Source organism: Gorilla gorilla, chromosome 2 (genome assembly GCF_029281585.2).
Source record: "Gorilla gorilla gorilla isolate KB3781 chromosome 2, NHGRI_mGorGor1-v2.1_pri, whole genome shotgun sequence".
Classification (NCBI taxonomy): Eukaryota; Metazoa; Chordata; class Mammalia; order Primates; family Hominidae; genus Gorilla; species Gorilla gorilla.
The window spans coordinates 10,102,824-10,115,534 of NC_086017.1; the positions used below are offsets into that span (position 1 = coordinate 10,102,824).

Here is a 12,711-nt window from a genome sequence, read left to right on the forward strand (position 1 = left end):
CGATTAAGACCTTTTGAATATTGACTGACTATACTTATGGGGTACACTAAAATTCAGTAGCCTCTACATTATCACACAGCCTATGCTAAAGTATTTTAAAGTAAATTTCAGAAAAGTTAATGATTTGTTTTTGTTGACACTTTTAAGAACCACTAAAACCTATGAATATGGTTGGCCTAAAGTAGACAGTGTAAAATGAATGAGGTTGAGAGATATTCATTTAAAGTTCTATTAGCCTTTATGGAATTATTGTGAGAAGCCCAGCAATGTTTAGCTCAGTGTTTTACATTCAAATCCATATTTACTTTAACGAGTATTTCAGAAAGTTTAATTTCTGAGTTGTCTTTGGATGAATGAGAAAAAAGGAATTCAGAATTTTATCAACCTTTTATATCTATGCAGATTATATTCTTTTGTGGACATATGTATGAAATTCATTCATTCATTCAGAAAGATTTATTATGTGTATTTCCTATATTCTAGGCAAGCGCAAAAATAACGAATAGGATCTGGCAACTGCCTCATAAAATATCCAGTCTCCTACAAATATGTAGACAAGGCAGGTACAAAAAATTGTGAGCTCTTGTTTGTTTCAGTTTTATAAGTAATGTGCTCACTACTGATATCCACCTGAACAATTTGATTAACACAAAAAACTGGAGAAGTAGATTAAAACCATCCAAAACATTAGGAGGTATAGATAGACAGCTGATAGATAGATAGATAAATAATCATATAAACATAGATAATCATATAAACATAGGGAGATAGATAATATATATAGATAATATCTATATCATAGAACATATATATGTTATAATAATATATAATGATATCTATATTATATAATATATATAATAGAATAATAAACACCATTATTAGGTGAGCTAAGACAGGAAGGAGGCGCATTTGTTTGCCTCTCCAGGCCTTGATTTGGCTCAGATAGAACTCCAGTTCCTTGCACTCTAGCAGGTAGCCATCTGCTTAGCCATGCTGGCCCCATCCTTATGCAATGCACGACAGAAGCTTGCCCTGCTGGAACTGCTCCTCCAGAAGACTGCTGTTTTGGGCATTCATTTTCCTTTCATTATATTTTTTTCTGAATTTGCTTTGGATCATTTTTTGTTTAAAATCTCTTCCTCCTCAAGAGTCCGCTGGGCCCCCTTCTTGTGGCCCCGGACAGTGCACAGTGGAACTTGTACTGCTGTTGCTAAGGTGCGCTGCCAGCCGGCAGCAAGCAATTGCTCACCAGGGTCTTGGTGCAGACCGGCTCGCTGTGGGTCACACTGCAGACAAGATCAGTGATCCTCGTTTTGCGAGTGCGACACTCCCAGCCACAGAAGTTCCCGTGTCCAGCCTCGGAGCACATTTCTCATCACCTCCCCACACACAAACCGCGTGGATGTGGCCAGGGCCAATCTTAGTCTTGGCAGTGGGCATCCCAGCTCAGACTTCCGCTTCTTGTAGCAGTTCTTTCTCTTGCCCCTGTCTTCTGGTGCTTGTGCCAGTTGTCGTGAGAGATGCCCATTGCTGGGCGCTGGTTGGAAAGAAAAACTTAGGTATATATTTTCTTTTTCTTTCCTTCCTTTCTTTCTTTCTCTCTTTTCTCTTTCCTTTTTTCCCTTCCTCCCTCCCTCCCTCCCTCCCTCTCTCTCTTTCTTTCTTTCTTTTTCTCTTTCTTTCTCTTTCTTTCTTTTCTTTCTCTTTCCTTTTTTCCCTCCTTCCTTCCTCCTTCCTTCCTTGCTTTCTTTCTCTCTTCCTTCCTTCTTTCCTTCCCTCCTTCCTTCCTCCCTCCCTCCCTCTCTTTCTCTCTTTTCTTTCTCATTCTTTCTTTCTCTTTCTTTCCTTTCTCTTTCTTTCTTATTCCTTCTCTCTCTCTCTTTCTTTCTTTTTCTCTTTCCTCTTCCTTCCTTCCTTCTTTCCTTCCTTCCTTCCTTTTTTTGAAATGGTCTCACTCTGTTGCCCAGGCAGCATCATAACTCACTCTAGCCTGAAACTCTGGGGCTCAAGCAATCCTCCAACCTTGGCCTCCTGAGTAGCTGGGAGTATAGGCACATACCCTATGCCTTGCTAATTTAAAAAAAGAAAATCTTTGTAGAGATGGGGCCTCACTATGTTGCCCAAACTGGTCTTGAACTCCTGGCCTTAAGCGATCCTCCAGCCTCAGTTTCTCAAAGTGCTAGGAATACAAGCATGAGGCACTGCACTTGATCCTATTTTTTTCTAATTAGTTTTCTACTTTTAAATGTAACTGTAAGTTGTAATCAAACATTATATATATTATCCTTTAAAAAATTCCGAATTTATTGTTATGGTTAAATTTTTATCATTAGTTTCCAGACTCAATGAGAGTCATTTTTCTATTAATGGAAAATAAGGGACAGACCTTGCAGCTTACCTGGAAGTGCCTCATTTCTTTTTTTGAAAATTCCTGCCATGGTACTGATCAATGTTGATATATATGTGAAAAAAATAAAGAGGAGACAAACAGAGGGGACGGTATTTAATAGCAAGAGAATAGTAGAGAAGGAGAGAAGACAGTTTTAAAAATGAGCATTCATGGGTTGGGCACAGTGGCTAGCACTTTGGGAGGTCCAGGTGGGAGGATCATTTAAGGCCAGGAGTTTGGGAACAGCCTGGACAGCATAGTGAGACCCCTGTCTCTATAATTTTTTTAAATTAGCTGCGTGTGGTGGCGGATGCCTATAGTATCCCAGCTACTAGAGAGGCTGAGGCAGGATGCTCACTTGAGCCAAGAGTTTAAGACTGAGTGATTTCACCACTGCTGTTATCAATCTTCCGTGATTTTAGGTGTCCAAGGTGGGAGTGAGTGATGAAAATCTGAAAAAGAATTAAGAGGATGTTCTCTTTAATTTACAAATATATTTTTGAAGTTGATTTTTTGTTATAGCTTAGAAATCTGTCATATATTATTATTGCTTCCTCTCACATATTGCAGTTTTTCTTTCCAGGAAGATTTCATCTTTTAGTGTTGTTTTAGGTTCACAGCAAAATTGGGCAGAACGTGCAGAAATTTCTCTTATACTACCGGTTCTGCATATGCACAGCCTCTCCGTTATCAACACCACCAGCAGTGTGCATTTGTTACAACTGATGAACCTACATTGACATATCAATAATGCCCCAAATCTATAGTTTACATTCGGGTTTCTTTTGGTGTATACATTCTATGGGTTTTGACAAAGGTATAGTGACACATATCCACAATTGTAGTGTCATACAAAGTAGTTTCACTGCCGTAAAAATCCTGTCCTCCTATTCATTCCCTCTTCTCCCTTAACCCCTCACAACCACCTATCTTTTTACTTTCTCAATAGTTTTGCCTTTTCCAGAGTGTCGTGTAGTTGGAATCAAACAGTATCTGGTGTTTTCAAATTGGCCTGTTCACTTAATGTGCCTTTAGGTTTCCTTCACCTCTTTTCATGGCTGATAGCTCATTTCTTTTTACCACTGATATTCCATTGTCTGGACACAGTATAGTTTATCCATTCACCTACCAGAGAATATCTTGGTGACTTTCAAATTTTGATAAATATAAATAAAGCTGTTAAACATCCAAGTACAAGTGTTTTGTGGACATAAGTTTTCAACTCCTTTGGATAAAAACCAAAGAGTTCAATGGCTGGATCATGTGTGAGAGTTTGTTTAGTTTTGGGGGAAGGCATCAAACTGTACTCCATAGTGACTGCTTCAATAGTAATGCATATACTATATCCACAATTTGTTGACCACACAACTTTTTTTTTTTTAACCCAGCATACTATAGCATCAGTATCTGTCACAGTGAGGGTTTGCACTTTTCAGGTAGGGCTGCTCTTCCTTGGGCAGGACTGTGCTGAGCACTGCAGGTCGTTTAGGATCCATGGCTCCTGCCCACTAGATGCAAATAGCACTCCCCAGTCATGTGACAACCCAAGCGGCTCCCACATAATCCAAATATCACCTGGAGGAGAGATAGCCCCTTGGTTGTAATCCAAAAGGCTAGAGGAACACAAACAGGTCTTACCCTCCTATGAGCTGGCCATGTGGGATGCTCCAGGAGTGAAGCTAGTGGAATGTTTTTAGTGACTGAAAGTCCTTAAGAAATGTGAAAAGTGGTTACCTGGATTTATACATATGTAAAAGTTTGCTGAGCTGTACACTTAAGTTTTGTGCATTTTAGTACATCTGAGATTTTTATTTAATTTGAAAAATAGTCCCTACATGAATTTCACAGCTATATAAGTTGTTTTCTGAGAAATAACTCAGAAAATAACTTAATGTTGGGATTATTCTCCATCCCTGTATTCAAATGACCATGAATTTCCATAATTTTCTTTCTTAGTCTCCACTATGAAACAATTTGAATTAGATGTCATTATAGTATACTATTTTTTAAGAATCTTACATGTATAGGTGGGAAAACAAAAACATGTATATACATAAGTTTTTATATAACCTATATGTATATATTGGTTATATTCAATTATATTCCAGTTAGAGTTCAACCACAGTAATTTGCTATTTAAATAAATGATATTATTAATGATATTAGTTTATCCCACATCGTTATTAACTAAAGCTGACATTTTCCCAATAAAATCAATTTGCTTATAATAACATTGACATTTCTTTGATCTACTGTGTACAAAATACGCCAACTCTGCAGGGATGATGAGTTAACACTCAGCAATTCTTTTGTCTTGTCACTGCAGTGTTATGAGACATGAAAGAGTGTTCGAATGGATATGGCTATAATGTACAGTGTTTCCTTTGTTTTCAGAGTAAAAGCCATTAACAGTTATTTCAGGATTACTGTGCTTATGACACTTGTAAATTGATTTATGGTATTAGCCAGGCAGGTGATTGAACAAAAGCCTTTTAATGCTTGTGTATGTGTTTATCCTTCTCAGCTTCACAATGTTGAGTGATTCAGATCACACTTCAGGCTTATGGAAATTTGCTGGACCTCCTCCCCATAAGAACTGATTCCGAACCAGGGGAATAGTTTAACCTAGCCTGATAATCACATAAAAAGGAGTTTCATAAAGGGACACTTGAGGTCAGAGACAAGTGAAGGTGACATCCACTCCATCATGAAAATGTCAAATGGCTTTATATAAGACATCTTGCTTGATGCAGCTCAGTGATTCTTAAGCCATTTTATCATGGAGAGAAAAGAAAATTTAAACATTTCCGAGTTATAGCACTGTCTCAGACTATTATACAAATCCATTGAGTTATTTTTAAAACTATAATTTGGATGCCAGTGTCATAAAATATCTCTTCCTGCTGGCTATAATAAAAGTTGTTGATGTATTTCAAGCATCCTGAGTAGAAAAATGTTGTTTAATGATTTTGCATGCATGAAGTTAATTTCAACCTCTGGAACTCATAGTAGCTGAAACAACTTAATGCTGTTTCTTAGTGAAGAGGAATGTCAACATAGCATGCTTTTTTTTCCCTTCTTTTTTGGCTGTGTGCATTCCATGTTGTCAATGAAAATGGCAGATGGACTGTCACTGACATTTCTGTTTTGTGTAGTTGCTGCCATAGAAATGAAAAAGTTTTTAAAATGGTGATGATAAGAGTCACCTTTTGTTCATTGAATTTGCTGTGATATATTTTCTTCTTGGAAATTTGACCTAAAACTGTTTGTGAATAATTATTCAGAAAAAATGTCAAGGATTTTTAAAAATCACTAAAATAAAATGTGCTATGTCAAACCAGCTGCCTTTCTAAGCTGCTTTTTGTCCATGTATCACACTCACCAGATTCTATTTCCCTCTAGGATAAAGTAGAAACCTCTTTTTTTAAATTCCAGCATATAAATTTGAATAATGTTATTTGCAAAAGGGAAAATCGAAGCATTTACTATTCATTAGAGCCATTAGAGAACCATAGTGCCAAAGGTTTTGTGTAAACATGACACTATTACTGTTAGGTGAAAAAAACAAGTGATTATTAGGAAATGATTATCATTCAGAGTACATTAACAATAGCCTTGGATCTTTAAAGTAATTTTAAAATAATTTGTTTTAGTGTTCAATTTATAATGGTGGAATGATCTATAATTGTCCAAAGTGAAAATTTAGTCTTAACCATTTTTATGCATTGCTGCCTTTCTATGCTTTATTATTGGAATTTAAACAGTCTCCAGTGAAAACATAATGCAAAGTTGGTGAATTAAGGATCAAAGCATTAAAGAAAAATGAACAGGCATCATGTATACTAACAGCTACCAAGACTTAAATGATGATGTACTATAAAATGGGCTTACATTTTCTTTAGGTGGGCTATAACTTTCAAAACTCTTAAACCAAGAAAGAAAAAGCACTGAGTTACATTAGTTGCTTAAACTAAATATGCAGAACATACACACGGATGTTTAAAGAAACCCCACATTTTCTCATCTTGTTCCAATAGAAGAGGTGCAGACAGTATGGTAGCTTTAAGAAAGTCCTTTTTTCTGTTTGTTTTTTATTTTTATTTTAGATGTATGGCAGCAGGCATCCTCAAGATTTTGTCTACCTTTTGCCTAAAGAATCTCCTTACTGCTGTTGAAATATTTTAGGCTGATTTCTGATTTCCGAAGACTGAATAAACATTAAAAATGTTTCCATTAGGAAAATGTTAAAATGTACCCCCAACAGAAAGATTAGCATAACCTCCCCCGATTCTTGCTCTCTCTCTCTCTCTCTCTCTCTATATATATATATATAGAGAGAGAGAGAGAGAGAGAGATATCTCTATATATATCTGCTTACATATATATCTCTGCTTCAACAATATTCATTGTTGCATCAATTTGTTTATTCTATCTCTTCTACCTAAATTAGCTATTTCTACCTTGAAAACCATCCCAAAACACTGATTCAATAAAGGAAACATTTATTATTGTTCCTAAGTCTACTGTTTCTTTGGGAGATTCTGCTGAACTTAGCCAGTCTTGACTGATACTGACCAGCTGGTTCTAGCATCTGCGTTCAGCTGACAGGTCAGTAGGGCAGTCTCATCTAGGATGGCTGCCATTTTACGTTTAGTGGCTGGCTGGCTGTTGGCCAGGATGATGGGGATGATGGGCAAAATGTCTCTTATCTTCCAACAGGGTAGCGCAGGCTTCTTTTTAAAATAGCTGAGCAGAGTTTTCAGAGACAGAGAGAAAGAGGAAAAAGGTGCAAGGCTTCTTGAGGCCTAGACTAGAATTCATTCTAGGGTCAAAAGCCTACCAGATTCAAGAAGTGAGGAAAGAGCTTCTTAGGAGGAGCTATGAAGTCTTATTACAGAGTGTGTGACCACAAAGAGGGGAAGAGAATCAGAGAAGATTTTGCAATCAATCTACCACACTCTTACACTTTTGGGGAGAGTATTTTATATCAATCAATACCATTTCACCACTATATACTTTAGAGAATATGCCTTTATTTTGTAAGTTGTTATGATTTTGTAACTCTAATAGCATCCACAGAAGTTAACCATGCTCCTTGGATCAGAATATTAGTAGGAGGGACGATATCCTCATTGCCACTATCAACACAATGATCATCACTTTCACTAGCATTAGCAAATTTTATTTATTTTTCTCTGCTAATGATACATTACCTCACTTAAATCTCATAAGTGTGCTATACAGCAACAACTATCACCCCAGTTTGTACAGATGAGTGAGCAGGTTGGGTAAACTGCCCACAGCCATCTAGCAATGGTGGCTTTGAACCCAGGTTATACTAACTTTCCCATGGTCTCATCACTACACATCACTTTGTCATGTGGCCAGTCAGGAGGCCACAGTAGCTTTGCACTTACTTGGGAGGCCAAGTAGAATGGACAAAGACTTAGCCATCTCTCTCCTCCATTTCTCAAGGAAGAATATGAATTTAAATTAAGGGAGCAAGTTGTTTCTAGATTTGCCACCATGGAGCACTTTTAAAAACATCAAAGGGATCTATGTGGTCACTTTATAATACTCATGATGTGTATGTTAGAGGCTTCTGTCTTGAAGAGGCAAAGAACTTTATTTCCTTTTTGTTGTGTTGGAAGTTGCCCTAGGAGGTATGCACGCTTGTCCATGTTAAACTAATGTCTTGAAATCAGTGTATTCTTAATTCTTATCCCACCAGTCGTACTGGAGAACCTGAAGGAGTCAGGAAGGTTCCATTGCATTGAAGCAACTGCATTGTCTGCAGTAAATACCTGGGGTTCATTGTCTCATGTCAAGAAAATTTAGAACATGGACACATATGAGGAGTTTAGAAGCAGAGGTTTAATAGGCAAAAGAAAGAGAAAGAAAGATAAAGGAAAACAACTCTCTCTCTAGTGAGAGAGAGGGGCTTCCCAGAGGAAAAGGCTGGCCTGCTGCGGATGCACTATATTTTATAGGCAGGCTTGAGGAGGTGGTGTCTGATTTATGCAGGGCCCACAGATTGGTTCGATCAGGTGTGACGTTCACATAGTGTGCAGAAAAGGCTGGCCACCCTACTCTTATTACCTTAATCTTATTATGTGAATGGGCTTTCCAGTTGACCGGTGCCATCTTGTCTGCTCCTTACTGTACATGTGGCTGGGAAGGGAAGATGGAGCCGCCATTTTTGAACACGATTGGCACAACTGCCAGGGTCTATGTCTGCAGCTCTATTTTACAGGCTGCTCTTTGTTAGAAAATAATTTGGGGGCTGCATTTCATTGAAAAGGAAAACCTTACCGAGGACTCTAGTACCCTCACTATCTGCCTAAGTAATTTCTTCTTAACTCCTACGTGAGTAAGATGTGACACTAAGATATGTATTAGGTTGGTGCAAAAGTTATTGTGGCTTTTGATGGCAAAAACCACAATAACTTTTGCACCAAGCTAAATTTTTCTTTTGAAGTGGTTGGCAGGGATGATTTCTTTTCCTAAGGATGAGCTACGATAGTAGGAATTAAAATTTAACCCAGTTTACCCAGATTCATAAAAATTAATAGATTCCTTTGTGGATCTGAGTTGATATCATTAATATAAGCTATCAGACATCAGCTTCATGTGACTTAACTTCAAAAATATTTTAGTAAGAGTATAACTGGAATGTTTATAACACAAAGAAATGATAAATGCTTCAGGTGATGGATACCCCAATTACCCTGATGTAATTATTCCACATTGTATGCCTGTATCGAAACATCTCATGTACCCTATAAATACTACATACTCGTAGAAAGTAAAAATTTTTAAAAAATTAGCTCTTGTCTTAGTGCCAGCTCCATCCTGAGTTTCAACAATTGCTATTATCTTTGAGGTCTGGCATGAGGCATTAAATGCCATTGTTTCAAGAAAGATAAATGGGAATATATTTTTATTGCTATCTTACTGTTGCAAAATGGAATTCCTAAGAAACATACCCTTTATGAATTCTGGCAATGAAACTAAGACTGACTTTCCGTTTTCAATCTGAAAGCTATTTTGGAGCTTTCATCGTCAGCTAATGGAGTCTTACTTGAACGGGGTCACATTTAAACTTCTAATAATTTTTATGTTGTAGCCTGTGAACATACAAATTTCAGGTAAATTGAAGCTAATTCCTGCAGGAGGTAAGGTCATATGTAGAATTAGTCATTATGCATATTCTGAAAAGTGATGATGTCATTATGGGAGAGAATTTCTTGGGTCAAGACCATGCATTTAAAATGATTAAAATTCAAAAAATGGGATCACCGTTACTGAATAATTAGTATCTATAAGCTACTTTACTACCACAATTAGAGACCAGTGAACTTACTGCCCTAAATCAAGAGATTAATGGAAATTGAGAGTGTTCTCACTTATCTGGCTATCTAGTTATTCTTGTTCCCTATTTCAGAGGTGAGATGATGTTAAATATTAATCTGGAAATACGATCTCCTAGTAGCATAATACTTTGGAAAGTCTTGCTCCTTACAAATAAAAGGCAACTCATAAAACACATACATGAGATGCTCTTAAAGCCATCAGCATTGAAAACTAATGGAACCGAATATTAAATAACAACTAGATTGCAAGTAAAGATTGATATATATTAAACAATGACTTTAGATGACTATTACCAAACTGTTTCAGAAAAAAAAAAAACAGGAAAAAGAAAATTCGAAGGGGCAGGGCATTGATATTTTCCTCAAAATTTTCATATTAATAATAGCTACATGGTTTAATGTCTCCCAACTTTGTACAAATATGTAGGACTCACCTTTTGTAGTTAAGGCAGTATTTTGCTTTTTATAATGAAAGCATTTTTCCATGTTTTATTTCATTGATTAGGATAACTCATTTCATCAGAAAAGTAGTGTCAATTAACATAGTGACACATTTGAACATATATGTTAAATTTACCAGTAGAAGTTAAATTACAAGTATAAGTTATTTGTCATTAGAAAATATTCTGAAGCATACAAGAGTCATTTTTTCCAATTCCCATTTTACAGATGGGTCAGTTGAGGTCAGGCAGAGTAGAGTAATGCCATTACTCTAATTCAGGACAAAGATTCACAACTTTTTGGAGATGGGAGGGTAGTATTTTCTTTTATGATTAATATAATTTTGTTCTCAAAGTAAAGCATAAACAGTGTTGCTGTTCCTTAAGACTCCTAAAACTGTGAAACAACAGCCATTAGTTATTACTTTAAATTTTACCAATCGGTACATATATACAAAAGATACAGGTCTATAATATCTTAAGATGCAATTGAAAGTGAAATAATAAAGCGGAAATACTTAGAATTTAATGTAAGTTTAAAGACTTTACTATCTCTGTGTTAGCTAACTTTTTTCACCAGTTCTAAGTGAACACATAGAGTAATTGATTTTTAGAAAACAAAACAAAATTACATACCTGAAAGACTAATTATCACATTTTGGAGCAAATTATTGTATTATTACCTGCAAGAATACATGATAGACAATGTATAAACAATGTTTAGACATCTATTATCACAATGTTTCAGAAAAAAATTGAAATTGTAAGAGAAAGTAAAAAAAATTGAAACCTTAATTCTTATTCTATTTCTGTAAACTTTGAAATGAATAAATATTCTGTTTAAATGAGAAGCATCTTACGCCTTTGTCTTCTGCTTGAACCAAACTCACATTTGTAAATTTCAGTTAAAATGGTGGCCTTTATTCTTTTGTTCTTTATTATTTCTTTCCTCTATCTTGCTGGAACTATCCATCTTCTATTAGTGTGAAAACTTTGAAGTTGAAAAGCTATTTCACCAGAAAAATCAGTGATGTATTTGTGATCCTTAATAATGACTCAAATGGGAATAGATATCTAATATAAGGAACAGAGTAAAAAAGAACCACTTTTTAAATAAAATTAACTAAATGAAGTTATTCTCTTAGCCATTAACACTCATCAGTCATCTACACCATGGAATACTACACAGCCATATAAAGAACAAAATTGTGTCCTTGCAGCAACATGGATGCACCTGGAGGTCATTATTCTAAGCAAATTAACACAGGTCCAGAAAACCAAATACCACATGTTCTCATTTAGAAGTGGAAGTCAAACACTGAATACACATGGACATAAAGATAAGAATAATAGAATAATTGTGGACTACTAGATGGGGGAGGGTAAGAAGGAGTGAGGATTGAAAAACTACCTATCGGGAGCTATGCTCATTACCTGAGTGATGGAATCATGTATACACCAAGATTCAGTGGCACTCAATTTACCTGTGTAACAAACCTGCAAAGTTACCTCCTGAATCTAAAATAAAAGTTGAGAATAAAAAAGAAAAACCACTCATGTGTATAATATCATAGCTTCCAAGTAAAACTTCCTCTGACTTAGGATTTTTTGGAATAGTCTGTGGTTTACAATAGAGTATATATTCGCTGTCCTTTATTTTACATACAAAGAGGAAAAACTAATTTCATTCATGTGGAGTTATGAGAGAACAGTTTCATAAGGAGGAAACATACTGCCAAACCAAAAAAAAAAAAAAAAGAATGTATTTAATTTGTTCTGTTGAAATTTTAGAGTTTGTGAACTAACATGTTATTCTGTTTGTGTTTTTAGTTTCCAGGTTAACTAAGGTCTCAGCTTTAAACCAAAAGTGAGAGGAGACATTAAGATTTTCATTCTTACTGGGTTGTCTTCTTCCTGAAGAGCAATGGAGCCGCTTTTACTTGGAAGAGGACTAATCGTATCTCTAATTTTCTTCCTGTTAAAATTCTCAAAAGCAATTGAAATACCATCTTCAGGTAAAGTTAAAGCATTCAGTGCCTATTAATGGAATTTCATATTTGCATTTTGATTTTTAAGTAGAATACTTATGGATTGAGGATGTGACTTTTCTACCATATTTCTATATATTCTTTAGCAATCTGTCATGAGAATTCATATCTATCTTTTTCGTTTTGTGGGTGGCTGATACATGACTGCTGTAATTATTTTGCAACCCAGGCTTTTAGTTCCTCATGCAAACTTAGAACATAACAAGAATAGTAACCTATAGATGAGCTAGTATTTTTCCATATGTCTAGGATTATCTGCAATATTACCAATAACTTCACTTTTGTGTACTTAGGTTAGTTAATCAAGATTCAGAAATTACTGGCATTCAACAAATTATGTCAAAAAGGAATTGGATGAACTTTGTATTCTTTTTCAAAATGATTATATTTAAGAATGAAAACAATGAATTAGCAAAATAATAAGCCATTTTACAAGTAAAAGTATAAGATGATATGAACTC

At 35.7% G+C, this 12,711-nt stretch overlaps 1 protein-coding gene across 11 annotated transcripts in view; it reads left to right on the forward strand.

Moving 5' to 3' along the window:
• CHL1 (cell adhesion molecule L1 like) overlaps positions 1 to 12,711 on the forward strand; it is a 209,574-nt gene that overhangs the window by 110,528 nt on the left and 86,335 nt on the right. For all 11 annotated transcript variants that reach the window (XM_004033505.5, XM_031009568.3, XM_055380962.2 and 8 more), the window contains one exon: positions 12,033 to 12,217. In XM_004033505.5, the coding sequence (XP_004033553.1) occupies positions 12,127 to 12,217 (91 nt within the window). In that variant the 5' untranslated portion in view covers positions 12,033 to 12,126. The remainder of the gene's footprint in view (positions 1 to 12,032; positions 12,218 to 12,711) is intronic.